The 20,493-nt window shown below is 47.7% G+C and overlaps 1 protein-coding gene across 2 annotated transcripts in view; it reads left to right on the top strand.

Annotated features, from left to right (window-relative positions):
* The first annotated feature begins 8,859 nt into the window (after positions 1-8,859).
* Positions 8,860-20,493, top strand: part of HUNK (hormonally up-regulated Neu-associated kinase) — a 59,256-nt gene continuing 47,622 nt past the window's right edge. For both annotated transcript variants that reach the window (XM_087759014.1, XM_087759015.1), the window contains exon 1: positions 8,860-9,217. In XM_087759014.1, the coding sequence (XP_087615140.1) occupies positions 8,951-9,217 (267 nt within the window). In that variant the 5' untranslated portion in view covers positions 8,860-8,950. The remainder of the gene's footprint in view (positions 9,218-20,493) is intronic.

Raw genomic sequence — 20,493 nt, forward strand, 5'->3', positions numbered from 1 at the left:
GAAATGGGTACTAATTAACTCACGGAGGCTTTTGCCATAGATAAAAAGTCTGGTGGGAATTGGAAGATGTCAAAAACTTGTTAGAAAGTACCCTAGATCACAAAGGGATCATACTATGTTGCAACAGAAAAGCTCTGACTCTGCGTCATCATCTGTTTCCACTTGAAATGGGATGCGTTCCTCCGAGCCATCCCTCCGTTCACCTCTGCTCGGCGTGGCTGCCTGCTTCCTGCGCAGCAGCATCACGTCCTTCCTGACGTTGTTTCGGCTTCCGCCGCCCATCCTCTACACCTGCTTCAGCCTTTCAATGTTTGCAGAGCTCTGGAAGCAAGGATCAAAAGCAGATCTTTGCCTTTTTACCCGCATGAGCTGTCCTATTAAAAGATGAATCTCATAAATAAAGAAACTGGAAATTGGGCCCATGCTTATTTTTCTTGTTTGCAGAATGCTGTACTCCCCTTTTTTTTGCAAGTTAAGAATAGTCCCATATAGATTTTTATGCTAATTTTGAATCGTTAGAGATTTCAGATACCGAGTCCCATTTAGGTAAAATCACACAAACAGGATTCATAATTTAAAATTTAATTCATTTGCTATTAAGCTAATGTCACTTTGGAAGTGTTTCAGGGCTATGCCAGGTCCTGAATCTATGCTGAAGTATTCACCTGTAAAAAATTGTGCACTTCATAATTGGGTCTCCCAGCTCTGAATTTTTGATGTGGTTTCGATAGTTAGGGAAGTTGCATACAGAGAGACGTGACTGCAGCAAGTTAACTGTGATTTGCAAATGAGATTTGCAGTAATCATGCAGCAAGTCTATCCGTATACAAAGGAAGACACTTGGAAAATTAATGTTTTCAGTTGCAAAGCACCGAGATGAATTTTCATAGCTTAGTACAAGACTGCATTCATTTCAAGGTTTTTAATCTGATTAAATGTAAAAGGTTTCCCAAATTTTAATTAACACTAACTATACTAACAAGATCTGTATTTATAGCAGTTTTATGATGGGATTTGTGGGCACCAGTCAGAATGATGGTTGGCTGAACTTTGTTGTTTTTCCTTTGCACACTATGCAATCGGGAAGATGTATCACTCCTTTTATATTTTTCACAGGTGAAGTGTTACCTGGTTAGCAGGCTAGGTATCTAGTATATGAAGAGCCTATGGGAAGCTGTTTATTGACAGTATGGAGAGCAGTTGTCACTCTGCATCTATTAAGAACCGAGGAAGCCTGGGCCAGAGCTGAGATGTGCGGAGCTGCTCTACGTAACACGCAGGTAACTCACGCTAAAGCCAGCCTGAGCTGCGCCGTAAGCGGCTGTTCGACTCAGTGCCGCTGACTGCGCCCCGCTGTACGCCTCTGCGCAGCAATCTTTACATACCTTAAAGGAAGGTTGTCGGGTAGGAGCTGGAAGGAACACGACTAAGTTAGTCCCTGCTCGCATCTGGCTGATGAGAACAGGCACCTCGCTGCTCTCGTCCGCGAAGGAAAAGCCTGCGGCAGGGGCTACGGCAGCGCTAGCAAAAACAGTGAGCGGTCTGACCTGAGCACTTCAGATCCCATCCCTAAGTAGTCACCCTCCCATAGCCCATATGTATAGAGCATGTACCTGCAACAGTTTTGTGACAATGTGATATGTGCTTTTACGGCTGTAAAATTCTGCTTTCCAACAATTCATTCGGTCGTAAAAAATTATTTCAGGCTTAAAACGAAACGTAGAAATCTTGGTTCAGGAGTGAAATCACTGATTTGTTCACATTTTAGCACGGATGTAAAGAAGGTGTTTGGAACGTTTCTTGCAAGAAAGCCTTTAAATAGCTGACTTTCTTCGACTGAAAAAACAGCAATTACTGTAGGTGCAAGCACACCGCAGACACAGGCTGATGGTGCTCAGCCTGCAGCAACAATGGGAAAACCACCAGCCCTACATTAGACTCTGTGGTACTGGGATATTTTCTGACTTATTGCCAAGAAAAAGGAGAAGAGTAAGGAGACGCAATCTTATGGCTTGAGGGCATCTTGATTCTGAATTTCCATTGTGGCAGGCTACTTGCTTGAGTATTGTCTGGCACGACATTTACAGGATCATTTGGACTAGCATCAGTCCATACTCGAACGTTAAGCTTTATTTCGAATACATGCTCATCTTCATTCTCATTATGCATTTCCATCACTTTTAGAGCACAGTAACAGCGTGCCAGTGTGACACCATGGAGTGACCCAAGAACTCCACTGAAGGGGCTTTGTCAGCATTCGTAATACCTCACATCTTTTTCTGAGATACACTAATTCCAGAGACTCATAAAAGTCTGATTTCCTTTTTCTTTACATGTCATCCATCACTGATATCTAAAGGCTTTTGAAAATACAAAGTATTTCACATAGGCATAATTATACAATACTCTTCTGTTCTCTCATACGTAAATTAAACTTAAATTAAAGGTCCTAAATTTTATGACTCCATGCACTGCAAGGAGGGTTTCACAGCAGCTTAATTTAAATTCAAAAATTGAATTTCTTAATTGATGAAATGTGAAAAAGAATAACAACATCAATACAGCAACCCCCTACTATTTACTTTGTTATTAAATTCAATTTGGTTTATGATACCTCCAAGTCATCACACACTCTCGATTTTTATATTGGCTGCAGAGAACTGTGTTACAGAAGCTGCAGGGCAGAGAGCAAACTGGAGATTTTGGTGGGAGCACAGGAACAGCAGAGCTTTTGGTGCTTGGAGACACAGTGACAGATAACCCCGTTGCCAACATATTTCTGTAAAAGTCATCAAGTAGTTTCAGTACTTCCTTAGGTACTTTTGCGCATATATACATATACATATATATCTATATATCTACCTTCTGAGTATTTTTGAGGGCAAAATTTGTTCAATATTTTTCGAATACAAATTTTAAGCTTGTGAAATCTTAACTGTAGAAGTGCTCTTCCTGCAACAATTGAAAGGTGAAGTACATTCATTCTCTATGATTACAAGACTACATGGATTTAGAAATACCACTGTCACTGTCAGCAGAATGGTATCTGCAGTACCTACATGTAGGCACGTAAGTCTCAACATTATCAGTTGAAACTGGACATCACTGTCATCCTGAAAGGGCTGTCTTCTTCACTGCTATCCATGTTGCAGTATAGGGGAGAAAGGGCACCCTTGCTGAACCAGGTACATCATCGGTTATTGTGGAAGTGCCAGTAAATTTAGGCTCTTGTCAATCTGAACTCAAACACGGATTTAAACACTGTAAAAAAATATGTCTTCTAAATTCTTTAAGAACAAATACAAATATATTCTTACTTCAAGAAATATCATAAACCCAACTGTTTTAAATTAATATCCCTGTAATGTCTGAAACCCAAATATTACAAAACTAGACAGCTGTCAAAAAAATACCCAAACCTCAAAAAAAACAGTTATTTTAAAGCAGAACGAAATACCAAAGAGAGCATAAGCAATAACAGGATGACCTTTTTTTTTTTTTAACCTAAGATATCCGTCCTAAGTCAGGGTTTCTCCTACAACCTGACTGAAGTCAGCAGTTAATCGTTGACTTCAAAAGGCCTGGTGATGTGGCAGGTAAATGGCAAATTACCCACTTTTAATTTGACCAGAAAAGAATTAACTCAATGCTCTTGTGCAGCATACTTATGAGTTTACTTGCTTCTTCATTTACCATCGTAACTTTGAAAAGAGCTGAGATTTCATCGTTCCTTCACTCAAGGGCCTCGGATCTCTTCAGAAGGACGAGTGAGAGCAATTGATGTGAATTGCACACGCAGGTGAGGCGTAAGGAGAATTCGAGCATCCCAGGCGACAGCCCCGTGCTTCCACAAGAAGTGCTTGGAAAGCTGCCACCACCAGCTGCACCAGAAGAGGCAACAGCACAGTACGGTGAAGCATTTTGCTGATGGGCTCTCAGGCTCACAAACGTTTCCTTTGCAGTGCCACGTTCTGCTGCTGGACCAGCGTTTTCCAGTTCTGTCCCCAGCCACATCCTCCTTGGACGTGGTACCGTAGGCTGGGAACTCGGCTGCAGCGTTTGATCCCTTGAAGGATTCAGCCCAGGTAGACCTTGACACTGGGGACAGGGCCCGGAGGCCTCAGCCTTCCTCGTGGCTGCAAACTCCCAGTCTGCAAGCCAATAATACATTTTACTACAATATTTTAAAATGCTGAAGATGGCAAAGGACAATACTGTCAGGGTAACTCTGAATTTCTTCGCTTTCATGGGTTTAAATCAAGCTCTAAATTATTTTTAGTAGCTTGCTATTACAGCTTTTGCAACTTGAAGACAGACTACTGCCTTTAATTCATTAGTAATTTCAATAGTTAATCAGTAAATGTCATTACCTAGAAAGACTGCAGCTCAAAATAAAGCACATTGGAGTTAAATTTAAATTAAAGCATGGACAGAAATGAATGCAGCCTTTGATCCCCCTTCCATCCAGACTGCACCCTGATGGGCACAGCTGGACAGGATAGAAATCGTGAGAAGGCAGCAGTCTCGCCTGTTTAAAAGCATACCCTCAACTCATTAAGTCCTCAGGTTGAGTCAATTAAAAAAAATATTCACTGGGTTCTTTCAGAGCTCTCCTAATGTTTGCTGCGATGGCCATTTCTTGCCGGTTTTATCTTTAAGAGAGGTTGATTTTCAGGTGTTTGACTGAAAAACATACCATTAACATCTGTTTAATCATCACAGTGGCCAAAACCATGTTTCTGTTAGCCGAGTGGGAGCTGTGAGCCTAAACAAAGGCACATACCTCTGTCTGTCTGTCTGAAAGCATATTCCTTTGGGCAAGGGAAGGGTCCGGTTTGTTTTGCACTGGGTGAGGTTCCCCCCCTCCCCTGGTGGCACCGGCAGGGGAGCAGACGATGGAGGCACATAATCTCAGCTCACCTCTCCCGTGCCAGTAAGGACTTACTGACATGGATGCACGTCCCTTTTTGGGCATCCGTACTTACAGACATTTAGGCCAGCGTGAGGTGGCTGAGACGAGCTCTATAGCCAGGGAGCGGAGGATGCCGGCCTGTGCATGCTAAGCATCTCTTGCTGCGTAACCCATATTGCCATTTAAACGATGAGCTGGTCTCCTGCTGCTAACTAATGCGTTCTTTAACCTTACCGCTCTTCCTGCCCAAGGGCATGCTGTCGCTGCTGAAACAGGGCTACGCCTTCCCTCCGCGCTCCATCCCCGCGTATAAGGATTAGCCAGAAGCTGCATCCAGGCGTGTCTTCCAGCATTTTCTTGGGCAGCCGTGTTTCCTATTTACTTGTTCCAGTTCCCTGCGTAGGATACACTTGGGAATTCTTGCATTGCCTGTCTGAAACATGTATTTGGTCCATTACAAGAACAACTATATAGCAAATATAGCTGCAAACCCTCTTAGCATAGTCCTATCTTTAAATAATATAGAATATAGCCGCTCCACAACTGAGAAACGATGTGTACTTTTTATTCTTCCAAAGTAACTGTCTGCAATACAGCTTTTCTTTGTTTTTTGTTTTTTTGGTTTTTTTTTTTCTCCATACAACAATATTGTTAAAAACCTCACATATATCACACTGACCAGAGAAGTCTGTGATGTAGACCCAGGCTCACCACTGAACGATCTCGCCTTGCCACTGTCCTGACCTGTGCAAGGATTGGGCCGCCTTCCCTGCAAACACAGGGGTGCTCCTGGCACCTTCCCACTTCCAGCTTTGATTCAGGAAACATCAATAAAGTCCTCTCCTGGACCCTTCAGATTTGTTAGGAGCCAGGTTTATCAATCCCAGGTGATTCAGGAGGGCCAGGAAGGTTTGATAACGGGGGTAATTTGAGGATGACATTGGCACGGCACAGTGTGGTGCAGGGGTACCTGCGCTGCCTCACTGTGCACTTCCACTTCTATTTCTCTGGTGGCCAGGTCAGTAGAGGAGTTGCCTTAAACTTCCTGGCACTTTTAAACAGCCTGGATCACCTCACCAACCCTGTTTCTCGAACAGCAGCACAAACACGCTGGCACAGCATTGCGCCGTGGGGGAGAGCAGGGGCAGGACCAGTTTTGCTGTTGGGGACGTGTCACATCAAAGTGCACCCCACTACGAGGAGCACAACTGCAGCACAGCAGCCATCACTTCAGGCAGCGCATCATGGTCCTGTGTCCCTACGCCTCCCCAAAGGGGACAGAACTGCTCCCGGGATAACGGTAGGTTGGAGAACGTACAGACTTTTATTTTAGGTGGCTGTGTACTGTAATACTTGTAAATGTATCCAGAGCATGGGATGAATGTACATTTTAAATGGAAAATATTATTTATTGGCTTTGGAGCTTTCTGTTCTCCAGTTTCTGCCTATTGGGACAGTGCTGGATTTCTGTTTTGTTTGAAATTTCATCTGAAAACATATATATCATTGAGTATGGTGGTGCAGAGCCAGTTCCAAGGTTCTCAGCAATGGAACTGCTCTGTATTTAGCCACAGGGAATACATTTTGGAGGGGTCAGTAAAAGTTTCAGGGAGCTGAAGTCGGATGGTGGAAGGTGGCCAGCTGAGCTCCAGAAATTTGCAGTGCGAGTCTGCTTCCCCAGTTCTCCTTCCCCGTACTCTGCCTTTCAGTAAGGGCCTTCACCCCACGCAGCTACCAGCCCCCACCTCAACGCAGCATGGGCACCCGTTCCCTCCGTCTCCTCTTCTCTTCCCAGCAGACTAGATGCTTTCTTAGCCCTCCTGAGCTGCAAGGAAAGAGATGGGGTCCGGATAAGGACGTCTCTTAAGTCTGGGGGGAGACCGGCATGACTCCCGACACAGCTGGGCCAAGAGGGCTGAGAAGGAGGGGGCTCCTACCCCAGCTGCACCCCGACCAGCCCCAGCCCTGGGGTCATCGGGGGTGGCAGGGCTCAGCGCCTCCGGCAGCAACATCTCTTCCAGTGCCGGCAGCCCGGAGCTCCTCGCCACCAGCCTCCCTGGGCAGCTGCCCACCTTTTGCCTAAAGCCAGACCTGGGCATGTTTTAATCTGATTAAATACAGCTTGGGAAGCGTGGACTGACACGGGGGAGACTACAAATTCTTATCCATTACAATTGGCACGGTAAAAAAAAAAAAAAAAAAAAAAAAAAAAAAAAAAAAAGACGTTGCTCAGCTCTGGCTTAAATTAGGAAGTTTTACCAAAGCGGTGATGTCAAGGAAAGGTGGTGTGGAAGGAGCACATGGCTAATCAACACCTGTGCCAGCCCAAATCCGATTAGTGATGCAGTTAGACTACTCCAGCGGAAGGGACCAGAGGGGTATAGTTCTCCCGGTGAAGCAATAGGAGTGTGGTCGAGACAAAAACTAATGGAGAGCAGCGTGGTGTAAACTTGGTATGACATTTTTTTAAGGAGTAAAAGAAGAGCTTGAAAAGAGGTGGCAGCATGTGCGCGGGGAGAGTGGTGCTAGCCAGCCCTCTAGTGGGAAAAACAGCTTCACATGGGGCGGGAATGTGATTGCAGCAAAGCTCTAAGCCGGTTTTTATCAAGTACAACTGCATCTTTACGGGAGGTTTTGCTGACATAGCTGGCATCTGCTAGGGTGCGCGTGATTTCTTTTTTTCAAAGTATTAACTAACGCAACTACGCGGGCAAAACTTGAAAACGTAGATGAAGCTTAAGCTAAACAGGGGTCTGTGATTACTTTCTTGACGATACCACGCTAAAGATAAGTTTTAGGTTAAAATCCTTATGAGCCCTGAGGCACTGCAATGACTTACTCGTTCGGTTAGACCGTCCACAGCATGAGCTGAAGGTTGCTGGCATCGCTGACCGGCGAAGCTCAGAGCGGGGCACAGCATCGCTGACCGTCGGAAACCCGGAGCCGGGCAGCTCTGCCGGCGCTGTCCCACCGCCCGCCCTCTCCCTGCGCCTCCCCTTTCCCAGCGCAGCCCCCAGCGAGGTGGAAGGGGGCTGGGCAGTGAAAACGGCAATATTCCCCTTTCTTCTCCCTCTCCACGAGGTGGGGGAGGTCGGTAGGGAAATGACTGTCCCCTGGACGCAGCCTGCGGCGGCTGGGTGCCCAGCTCGCCTCCTCTCTCCAGGTTCACCAAGCCCCGGAGAGCATTTGGGGGATGCGGACTGCGGCGGGGCATTGGGGGGGGGGTCGGCCAGGAACCCCGCGCTGCAAAACAGGAGGAGGAGGTCGCCGGCAGAGGAGAGCAGAGGGCCGGGAGGGATAAGATGGAGAAGCGGGGGGTGAACGAGGCGGGGAGCGGGACCGGAGCCTCGCCGGCGCCGCCGGAGCGGTCACGACCGCGTCGCGGTAGCACGTTTCCCCGCCACGGGGCTGAGACAGACTCAGGCGTGCTCGGGAAGGGAGGTGGGGAAAAGCAGCACAAAAGATACTCCCGGGCAGCAGTAACACAGAGCCACACGCGGACGGAGTCACGGCGCTGCCCGGGAGCCGGGACCCCTGGTTCAATGCCAAAGAGGGATGCGCTGCCACCCCCGGTTTGGGGGGGCGCAGGAGGGGCCAGCCGGATTTGAACATACCCAGGCTGCCGCCGGGTTTGGGTCGCATCTGCTCCCGCCGCCCGCCAGCGGATTAAATTACCGCAAACTCAAACTGAAGGAGCCCTTTCGCCCCCCCCCCCCCGCCGGTCCCTCCCTCCCCCGGCCCCCCTCCCCGCTCGGCGCGGCAGCCTCACGCCTGCAGCCGGCGCGGGGCAGAGCGGCAGCGGCGGCGGGCGGGAGAAGGGGAGGCGCCGGATCCAATGAGGGGCGGCGGCCCGGGGCACCGCGCCGCCGGCTCGCCCCAGCCCCGGCCCCCCGCCAGCCCCGCTCCGCCTCCCGGCTCCTCCGCCCCAGCCTGGCCGGCGGCGTTCTCCCCGGAGCAACTTTCCTGCCCGCCCGGTGACCGCCCCGCGGGCCGGGGGCAGGCGGAGGGGCAGCGGCAGGGGCAGCGGCGGGGCCGGGCATGCCGGCGGCGGCGGGCGACGGGCTCCTGAGCGAGCCGCCGGCGGTGGCGGGCAGCGGCGGCGGCGGGGAGGCGCGGAAGGCGGCGGCGGGCGCGGAGGGCAGCTTCCTGGCCGCCTGGCTGAGCGCGGCGGCGGCGGCGCCGCGGGAGCGGCTCCGCGACTTCCAGCACACCAAGCGGGTCGGCAACTACCTGATCGGCAGGAAGCTGGGAGAGGGCTCCTTCGCCAAGGTCCGGGAGGGGCTGCATGTGCTCACCGGAGAGAAGGTACCGCGCCCGCAGCGGGGCCGCCGGGCACCCCCGGCCGGCTGCCGGCACCCCGCGGAGTGCGTGTGTGCGTGTGGGGTTGGGGGCTGGCGGCGTGAGACGGGCGTGCGGGGTCTCTGCCGGCCCGGAGGGCGAGCCCCCCGCAGCAGGAGACCTCCCCGGGGGCGGCGGGGGCTCCCCTCGGCCCCGTCTCCCAACTTCCCCGCGGCGCCGCCGCACGCTGCGGGCGTGGAAACGGCGGGCGCTTCCCCTTCCCGCACTGAGGTTTGCGTGGCTGCAATTTTGCTTCCCAACTTCAGTTGCTTTGCCCTGTCTCCCCCCTCCCCCCCCCCCCCCCCGTTTGTTTGCTTATTTTTTTTGGTCAGAAATGTGTTTTTAATGGTGAGACTTGCATTGCTGAGGACCAGTCACTGCGTGCGGGCCAGTCGCGTGTAGGTAACGTACAGGTACTCCTTGCTCGTCGCGGCGCCGGGAGGTGCTGCCTGTGTCTGCAGGAGGGGGTACCGTTCGTGCGATTAAAAGTTGTTGATATCGCTGTATGGCAAAAGATGCGAGATGCGCCCTGGATGGTTTTTTTTTCCCCCAGGGTGTCGGTAAGAAAAGTCCGCGGAGGGTCTCTGCATTTTGTTTATTATCCAGAAGCCTTCAGTGGAGGCTTTTACCCATCAATCAGGACATGTCACAGCGTTATAAAGAGTAGTGGGGGCTTGGCTGGGCGGTAAACAGAGCAAGGACAAGCCCGCTAGGACCCCCCCCCCCGATAAAGAGTTGTGCTGCTCGTGTTTGAGCTATCTGACTTCTGCCTCTGTTTTATCAGATCCTTAACAGAGGGCTACCCAAAGCCGGACGCCTTATTGTTACTGAAAGCTGCTTGGACCAGCGGAGCTGAGTACAGTGTAATTTCCTCCAGCTCCAGCAGCACTGTAAGCGTGCTGCTGTTAAGATTGCAGCTTGCATTCCTACACTCTTGGATATTTTTTTTTTTTCTTCTCCTTTTTCATTCCAGTAAATTTGTCACGGAGTGAAATTTAATACAGGGCTCTGAATTTCATCATGAGAAAAATGATAAGCTTAGTGATTATTATCATATAGGAATGCAGAAAAAATAATTTTGCTCTCTTCTGTTACCAAGCGTGTGCTTCACCTTGGTAACAGATACATCCAATGATCCTCCAGTGGATAAAAGGCACATGCACACACACGCCCTTCCCACCTCCACGTTTTTGGGTTGCTACATTTATCTCAGTCTGTTAAGAAGGGAAAAAATGAAAAGACCCACCACACGCCCCTCTGTCTCAGCTTCCAGGCCTGCTGCCTTTTTTTTTTTTTTTTCCTCTCCTTTCCCCCTCAATGTCTCGAATAACACACACTGTGACAAAGTGACAAGCAGAAACTCCAGGAGAATCACACTTCCTTCCTGCTGAGCCACTGCGCCCGTACTTGTGGAGAGGGATGATGATCTCTGAGCTCCGTCTGACCTGATCGTGTACCATGGGATCAAAGGAAGCTCTTGCTGTCGACTTCAGTGGGTGAAAGATCAGTCGCATAGTTTCAAATTGACTAATCAAAGGTCCATCTTCCCAGAAAATCCACCTATTTAATGCCAGGTATTTATGGATGAGCAATTTGAGTTAATGGATAGGAGATAAGGGTAATTAATGATTTGCTTCAGGTGAGGTCCTATCTCAGAAGGTTCCTCCCTCTAACCAGAGGGGTGAACACTTTCCGTCCTACGTGTGAGCCCACATGAAAATTTCACCCCCAATAGAGAGCTGATGGACACTTAGCTCTTCTGGGCATGTTCCTCTACCGAGCTTTCTTGTGGCCTCCAGCCAAAGGCAGCTGAAACGTGCCCAAACTGGCTCTGCCTCACAGCTGCCGGCAGCTCTGCCTACATGGAGCCCACCACGGGTGACTGAGCTCCGCCTGTGATATGAGGAAGAGAAGAAAAACATCTGCTATCCCGGACTCCTTTCTTTCAGAGTGCAAGGCGATGCTGGAGAGGAGGCTGAGGCTGGCAAGGGCAGGAATGGGATCGGGAGTGAAAGCACGAGGCGGCGTGAGGGTGGGGAGCAGCAGCAGCAGGTCACAGAGGAGGTGCTGTGGGAAGAGGACATTCTATGTAAGAAATGGTTTATCTCCATGGCAAAGTACTTCCACAAGAGCATCCTGATACATGAAGGGGGAGATCCATTGATGAAGCTGTGCTTGCGCCTTCTGAGAAATCTCGGTGAACGGCTGGCCAGGTGCTGGAGTTAGGTATGACGGTGCCAGCATCTGAGCCCAGGTGACAGTGGTGCTCAGCACAGACCTCCTCCTCCTCCAGGCATCAGGTGCCCAAAGTCATGCTAGAGTTAACAGAGCTGTCTGAGACACGGCATCAGTAGCTGCATGTGACAGTTACCTTCTGTCATCTCTCCCTACCCACCTCCATCCCTAAACTGGTCTTGTCTCGGGGTGGGAAAATCCCCCAAGAGCGACACCATGCTCCTCCAGAGGCTGCAAGAGAAGATCGCTCCCTAAGGGCCTGATGCTGTCCCTCCTTCCATGGGGTGAGCGAGAAATTGGCCGTGTATACTCTTTCAGTCTGCTCACTTGCAGAGGAAAAGTTAATCTGCAGGAGCGTATACTTCATATGCTCACAAGTGGAGCTCAGCGAAGCAAAATGTGGCAACAAAGCCGTCTCCCGTGGACAGCTTGCTGGATCAGTGTAATTGCTGCATTTTTCTAAGCTGATGCTTTATGAGCCTATTATTCCAGGATTAGTGCCTGCATGTATTTTGAAAGCAAAAAAAGTAATTGACACCTGATTTTTGTCTTGTAAAGCAGTTGTTGAGCAAGGGCATTGCCTAAATTTCAATAAAATTGCCATAATAGTATAAAGTAGGGGTCTTACTAGTAACGTCTGGTAGCTGTTTTGGCAGAGTCCTGGCCATTATGGTCACCAAAATATCTAACTATAGTAAGGGGGGCCCAAACAGGTTTTGATTTGCAGCAGACTTTAGCAACTCCGGAGGAGTTAATGCGCATTATTGTTTCAGAAAATTGTGTGTTTAGAAATGAAATCTGTGGATTAATGAGTCCCCAGCTAGGCTCAGATCCATCGCACTGACACAATGCATTGTACAGAATCAAGGCAATGCGGAGTGGATGCCAAAAATCTGCCATTACCTCACCCTGAAATTGCTAGAAGCTAAAGAGGTTTTCGAGAGAGCATGAGATGTTATATACTGTGGGCCAAACGCTAGTTACTTTACCAGCTGCTTCGAGGGCAGTTTGATGGACGATGCATTTTGAGTGACCTGTGTGGGATGGGAACCAGCAGCTCCTATGAGCACCTAAGCATGAGAGGGTGAGCTAAGGTGAGATTTTTAAACCTTTCCTTATGAACGCCTTTAGCATTGGACTTTAAATCAAATCTTTTACGGTACTTCTTGCGGTTCATGTTGCCATAATGTCAGGCATGTTATTATTTTCTGGGCTTGAAAAATGTTTGGTAGTGCCTGATGCAATTAAGTGTATTTTAGCTGAGCACAGGAGAATGTTGAACAGATTATTCTTTCCATTGCTTTTGAATAAAAATATCGCAGCCTATAATCTGACATTTTTGGGTAAAAGGCTGATTTGTCAGATCAGCTCAGGCAGTCTTTATTGCTAATCCTAAGGAAACATAGTTCCTCTATGAAGAGGAAGCCAATTTAGCTTTAAATTGTGGCTCTGAAACCCCGCTGAGTTAGCTGTATTGTTATTCAGCTAACTTTGGGAGCCTGTGCACAATATACTCTCAGATTGCTTCAAGCCTTCTGCTTGGGGCTCAGAAGGGTCAGTCGCTGGGCGATGGGAATTGGGCCAAGGCAGATATTGCAAGATAATATTTTTTGCATTTTTAGACAGCTGAGATTATGTTGCCATCATTGCGGTGGGGGTGGTATAAGGCTCTATTAGTAGACTGAATAGATTGTGTTATCTGCTGTGGACCCCGATGAAATGTCCAAATAACTCCATATAGCATTACGGAGCGACAATGTGTTGACAATATATTGAGCCAAAATTCTTATAAATGAACTTGAACCGAGATTACATTTAACAACTTTTAGGTGTAATCTTCAGTGCTACAAAAAAGTCATCGAGGCAAATTAAATCCTTTGATTTCTCATCCACCAAAAAATTTGTTTATTGTTTTCTTTAATGCTATTGTTAAGCTCAAAAAAGGTACATTTTTAGTTGCAGTTAGTCAAGTGACTTTCTGCAACAGTGGGAAGCAGTGGCTAAAAATACAATTTACCAGTTTCTTCTCTGAAGGCAAAGCAATTAATATTAAAAGTGGCCTTTTCACAGAAGAGTTCATGTTCAGAATGCCTTTCTGTATTAAAGAGGTAAAAAAAAAAATAAAGAGAGGAGGTGTATTTGGGCACCCTGGAGGTGCTGGCGTGGGTAGGTGGGCAGATCAGCCTCCCTGCAGAGAGCTGGAAATGCCTCTTTCACCCCGGCAGGCCCTCCTCAAAGGAGGAAGGTGTTTCCAGAGGGCATCTGCACGGCTCTTGCCTGCTAGTGGCACATTGTGCTGCGTGCATTATGCAAAATTACACACCGGCGTAGCAGGCGCGTTTCTGTGCAAACTTTGTGCCCTGCCTTCGCCTTCTGAAGTGCTTTTCGATGAGCGTGGGGAGCAAGCGGTGCAGCTCCCAGGCTTTTAAGTAGGTGTGGAGCAACTCAGTAGGGAGTCCACGTGAGGTGGAGCGCTGGTCAGGCAGGTTATGTGACTGCTCTACATCATCCAAGCCTCCTAAAATGCTTCCCGTGACTAGGCACAGGCTGTCAGTTTAAGCAGTGTTTACGTAAGTGAGGGTATGGAGAAGTCCATATGCGGGGGTATCGGTCCCTGGCCCTGCACCCCACCTTTCCCATTGCAAGCCCCCTCCCGCTGCAGACCCCTCCGTCCCCTTCTCGGGCAGGATGGAGGAGGCAGCTCTCATCTCAGCCCCTCAGGACCTGTTACCCAAAGCAAAGGCTGGAGCGACTCGTTTTGCACAATTTCTATCTTCTAGCAACCGTTTAAGAGAATATAGGCAAGTGGACACAGAGAAATATGGACAAAAGTGGTGCCAGTAGACAACAGCAGATGTTACGATGCCGTATATGCTTTCGCATGTAATGGTGTTAATTTTGCCTTGAGTAAATTCACTGTTTTCCTGTGTCTTCCACCATGGACCAGGGAATGGAGACTTGACTTGGTGGCCTTTGGGTGTGTTGGGAAGTGAGATCTTGCCCCGTTAATGCCCTTGGTAACGGTGCCTCCCCCTGCAACGTCGCTGCTCTACGTCTGGGAAACCAGCACTGGTGGGGGCTTCCCGTGGAGGGCTTCTGCACCAGGACTTGCTGTTTTCAGCCTTGTCTGCAGCTCAAGATCCAGGGTTGCCCAAGTAGTAATACTGGCTTAAAACCTGGGGAATTTGATGTATACTCATATATAGTTCTAGGATCTTTACCTTTGTCTGATTTCTGAGTTTTGGGGGACATGAGTGTGTGTGTGTGGGGGTCGCTTTCAAACCATCTTGCCAACCAAGTAGGCCAGGAAGTTACTTCATTGCAAATAAATGCTGAGTTTCTAAGGTGCTCAGTCTTCTTTCAGTTCAGCCCTTTCCTTTTTTCTCCCCCAAATGTCGTGAGGTTGTAGGTAAAACTGTGAAACTTAGAATGCCTTCATTGCTTTCAGTGGCTCAGAGGGTAAAGCCACAGGATCTTAATTTGAAATTTGATTTGTTATTTTATATTCTTCCTCCAGTGATACTTGTATGTCAGTTTCCCAGATGGTTTTGTTCTCTCACTGTAAGTATTTAATGAGTAGTTCTCTTCTTACCTGTTTCTCTACATATTTTGAAGTTTTATCTATATCAAAAAAGAAAACTCGTTTTGAAAGTGCTTACTGCAAATCTGCATGGTGGCTTTCTCCCAGGATGCTGTTCACTTTTATTAACAGCTGCCAACTGTTGCACCTGAGTGATATGCCACTCCTAATTATATGCACCGAGGGAATGAAATGAGGGTGTTTCTGCAGCCTGAATTTTGACATTTCCTTGCTTCTAAGTATTTGCTTTCACAGCTTTGACACTATTCTTTTCACAGAGGTTTGTCTGTGTGTGTGTGTGTGTGTGTGTGCAGATGCATAATTTGTATTGAAGCTACTAAACATATGCTTTTGTTAACATACGATACTTCAGAAAACGATTTGAAGGACAGTGTCATGGTTGCATTGGCATCAGCGAGGACTTGGCTGGAAGCAGGACCAGAAGGTTGGTTGCTGTGTCAGCATAGGGTTCCCTGGTACGTCTTAGGGAGCATGCAAGAATTCGAGCATAAGGCAGAATAAACGCCAAACTGCTGATGTGCACCTACCCGCTCAGTTTGCTATATGGTCACCTTGTTTGGAGAATAACCAGTTGCATCAGGCACTTGTTACAAAGCCACACTTCCCTCCAGCCCTTTTCTATGTTGCATACTTGGCATAAGTGGGAGTAGGCTTTAATAGGCAAGAGAGCCTGTTCATTAGTGCAGTCTGTCTTCCAGGAAGATTGCTTTAATATTTTTCAGCTGTAGCTTGCAACTTGTTCTGCAATGAGCTGAATTGATGCACATGTGGCAGTTGCTTATCCTTTTAAGATAATCTGCTTTCAAGTTTACATTCAGCAGTTTTGAGGATGACACTAACAGTGCATGTCAGCAATGTGCTGCTTTTCATACAGACTGTTATAATTTTAGTGGCATATTGCAGGATCGAGGAAAGCTGAGTGTTTAGGTTGAATTGACACCAGGTGTAGTTCTTATGCAACACTCACATCTGGATCCTTGTATTTGTTCTTGCAAGTTTTGTATTTTTAACATATTTAATGATATGTAAAGCTGTATGCCTGTTTTTGTAGGCATGTGTTACCTATAAATGTCTCGGTAATTAAAATATGTCTTGCTTTCTACATCTTGCAGTTTGCCATATCTCCTTTTACACCAATGAGGTGGAGAACGCTACCGTAGCTTCATGCTTTTCAGCGGACATAACACATTAGGCATCTTTGCTCCTCTGCCCTCGTGAGTTATTTGTTAGCCTGCACTTGGGAAAATTGAGGTTATTAATGAGCAGCACTTACTCTTCACAAGGATATAACCCCAGAAGGAAAGCAGTTTTGAGATGGTGTGACAAACCTTCTGGCAACTGAATTGTGATAGTCTGCCTAAAACCTGAGCTGTTGTGTTGTGTGAACAACAACATAAAAATGAGCTGAGAGTTTACGTGCTGACTACGGTACTCTTCAAGGTTACGGAGAAGCATCTAAAACTGTCCAAAGCCAACTATTAGGCAGATACTAGGCAAAAGAAGAATTAGGTGGATTGCTGTGTTGGTGCTCATCTAACAGCGTGGGATACAATTGAACCAAAGCAAACCAGTACTGGCTAGATTCAGACCATCTCAAGTACTCTTCTGCTTGCCATGTAGCTACACTTTGCATTACTTCAACTCCAGATTGGCTTAGCTGTTAGTTTCAGATAAGCTGAAGAGCAAAAACCCCGAACTTCTTGATTCTGTGGCTCTGTAAAACCTCTGCTGTGCTTCTCTGGTGGGTTGTCCATTGGCTGATCTCCTCAAGGGTATGAACTGAGTGGTGCCTGTGTTTTTGGTGGGCTGATGGAGGTCACGCTGGTGAAGACAACTGGATAGTTTTTTTCCAGTAAGCTTTACTGGAGTAAGAGAGAAGCCACCATCACAAGCATGGCTCTGTGGCCCATGCTAGGGCGGAGGTACTCTCTTCTAAGCTGGTGAATCCCTGCAAAACCTGTGTGTAGATCTGCGTTTAGGATCGGTGCTTGCAGGGAGCAGGATTAAACCTCATCCTCACAGAAGGAGTCTGGGAGGAGTTACCGTGGGCCCCCAAGGAAACCACCTGCAAAAAAATGAATAGAAAGCTGGTGCTGCCATGACCGAAGTTTCCTTTTCTGTCAATGCTTTGCTCCGCTATTGCGCTGCTGAGCTCTAGGTGCAACACGTTTAACGTAGGCCCAACAGGGCTCTTCTCATTTGCAGTGCAAGATCAGTGCCACTAGTGCTATGAGAAAAATCATTGCAACAAAGAGAACTAAAAAAAGATAAGTTATATATAATAAAGTTCCTTTGCTCTCTGCCTGTTGTGGAAGATTGTCATGGAAACATTTTTTTCAGAGAACAAATTTATTTTCTGTGAATAATGTCCGCAGAGCTAAGGGAGAGAACGTATTATTTATATATAAAAACTTTATTGGAGACACCCTTCCCTTGGCTCCCAACTGTTGTAAATGTTTTATTGACTGTGTTTTAAATCATTACAAAGGAGGGTATTACCTGGGCCTCAAAAGCAGTGGCTCTTGGGGTTTTGTTGGTTTTTTTTTCCTCCTTAAATCCATAAAGCTATATTGGTATTAAAGCGCTTTAAATCAGGGACACTTGGTCTTCCATAAGTCCAGTTATGCATTTGATCACTAAAATGTGAAACGGGGACTATTTAATATGAAACACATTATGAGTCTGTGATCAGGAAAATGGGAAGCGGTGTGAGCCGCCAGGTTTCTTCTGTAGGGATTGGTGTTGCAGGAATGTCATTTGGTATCGCTCCTCTGCTTTTGCTTCCCCACACGTAACCCGAGATCTTCATCCATCTCACTGTGTCAGAAGAAGTTTTCAGCATTAGGAAGGCAAGTTGTGGTTTATCAGAAACAGCTGGATGGGATATGGTTCGCTTGTGACCGAGGCATCAACTGTGCCTTGCCGTGCCTCAGCTCTGGCAGCTGCTTCTTGTCCTGACAGCCTATTAGGGCCACGACTGGGTGGGGAGGACCTCTGTTTTCCAGCAGTCGTCACGCCGGCCTCCTCCGTGAAGGGCTGTGAGCAGCCATCAACTTCCGTCAATGTGGTATAAGGACCTTGCTGGTCTGAACGGGTTTTCCTTCTGCTGCAGTGACCGCACATCAGGCTCCCCGTGCGCTTGTGTGACAGGGCCTGAAAAATGGCCTTCCCGTTAGCTGGTCATACCTTGAGCTCAAGGAGTTTTCACATTAAGTGCTGGGCGGTGTTTCAGCATGTCAGTTTTATCTGATGAATGGGGGTCAAAAAGCTCTTTTCTGAAAAAGAGCGAATATTTGGAAAGCGATACTTGATGAATATTTTCCATGTCAATGGTAAGGCAAACCCAGCTGTCCCAGGCATTCAGAGACGAGCTTTCTCCTTGCTGGGGATGTCTCCGGCCCGGAGGCTGGTTTTGACAAGCTCTCAAGGATTTCTTTTGGAGCCTCTTTAGTGCATCCTCACGTACCTCTGTGTCTGGCTTTCTGCCGCCACTACTTCCATCAGTCTCTGCGTAATCTCTCTTGACTTGTGTAGATATCTGTAGAGGCCAGGGAGGTAAAAATGCGCTCCTTTCCCTTGGGGGTTGCAGTTACGGCTACCCCATTAATTAGTTGACCAGGGGAGTGGTGAAAGGTCACTGGAATTGGTTTCTTTCTGCCAGAGGCGAGACAGATCCCCTCCATGACCCACAGCAATCCATGCGTTCCTTCCCGTGGATGGGGCTGTGCTGTAGCCGCACAGGTTCCTGCTTCCCAGGCTCCCGGGCTGTGCTCTGATCCTGTGGCATCCGTGCGTTGTACAAATTCTGCTGCTCTGGACATATAGCACCCAGGAAAAATGTAATTTGGGGGGGTTTGTGTTCAGAGCGGCTGGGTAGGGGCAGAATTATGGCATCCTCCTTGCCTCAAAACCATCTCCTGCTGGTCCCTGTGCTCTGAAAGTCTGGCTATTTCAGGTGGCAGAGACACTAGCAGATAAGAATAAGTCTTTCTTTCAGTTGTTTGAAAAGGGAGTGAAGCAGATGATGAAAGGGAAGGGGGCAGCTGGCTTTATGGAAACAGTGGTGCAGAAGCTTGTTCAGGAGAGGATAACAATAGCTGCCCGTGCAGTATGGCATAAGTTACCCATAAATATGATGTGAAGTAAAAAAGATGTTGAAGAGAGATATGGCCGAGAACGACTCTCCTCCAGTGAAGCTGAGCTGCTCTGTGGAAATGGACCCCATCAGACAAGGCATTAGTCGTGTGTTAAATCAACACTTACCTCCGCTCTGTTTCCTTCCTTCCTGACTGAAGTAAGAGGAAAAGGGAAGAAGAGCTGCAGAAATACGGGGGATGCTCTACCATGTGGAAGGGCACTAAGGCAGAGTGTGAGGAAGCCCTGAGGAGTCTGTGCACACAGCCTTGCAATATTGACAGTCTTAAAACCTTCATGTGGTCTGCCCTTGCTCTTAGCATAGTGGGAACAACCCCGTAGTATGTCCTTACAAACACCGGTGCCTTGACACATCAAAATTCTGTCTCCCCGTGGAAACACTGATCTGACTGTGCCAATACAGTCAGCGGCAGAGCCATGAGTGAGTTGGGCTGTCTGCAGCAGCATCAATATTTGCATGACTCCTCGTGACACTTCATGTCTTCTGCCTTGGGGAGCTCCAGCGAGGATGTCAGAGAGAGCTTGCAAAATTTACATCCCTTGGTGTGACTGCTGACGGCTCCCAGAGCGTCTTGCCTAGGTCAGCTCCCATCCTTCTGTGTCGTGCCTTGTCCCCCGCCGCTCTCTGCAGGGACCAGAGACTCTTTGCATATGTACAGGCGCTGAAGCCCAAAGGGATCACAGCAATCATACAGCCTGACTTCCTATAGAAGACGAGCCCCGGTATTCTCTTCAGGAGTATCTGTATCAATGTTTTGTTGAGCTATTGCATACTTTTAAGAGAGGGGGGAAAAATTCAAGATCTACATTCATCTTTGTAAGATAAGATGTTTCTACCATTACTTCACCGCACCTAAAAAAACATAGATCATGTTTATAGCCCGAGTTTGCCCAATTTACCTCTTGGGAACTTAATTTTTATTTTGTTAGATTAAAGAGCTTTCTGTTATCGGGAATCTTTTCCTCGTGTAGGTACTTGCAGAAAATCATCAAGTCAGTGCTTAACATTCTCCTAATTAAATATTTTGAGCTTCAGTCAGTTACTACGACAAACAGTTCTTGGACCTCCTGAGGGTCTTTTCAGAACTCTTTCCAAATTTTTAACATAATTTTTTATTTACTGGCACCAGAACTGGATACAGTAATCTAATAATAGTTCCCGGTGCCTTGGACAGGTGTAATTAATACCTTTTCTTACTTTCAGCAAATACATCCTGCTTATGCTTTTAGGGATTATGTTTAAGTTGGCTGT

This window comes from Nipponia nippon, unplaced genomic scaffold (genome assembly GCF_047370975.1).
Source record: "Nipponia nippon isolate SJK-2023a ecotype South Korea unplaced genomic scaffold, ASM4737097v1 scaffold_2, whole genome shotgun sequence".
In the NCBI taxonomy this organism is placed as follows: domain Eukaryota; kingdom Metazoa; phylum Chordata; class Aves; order Pelecaniformes; family Threskiornithidae; genus Nipponia; species Nipponia nippon.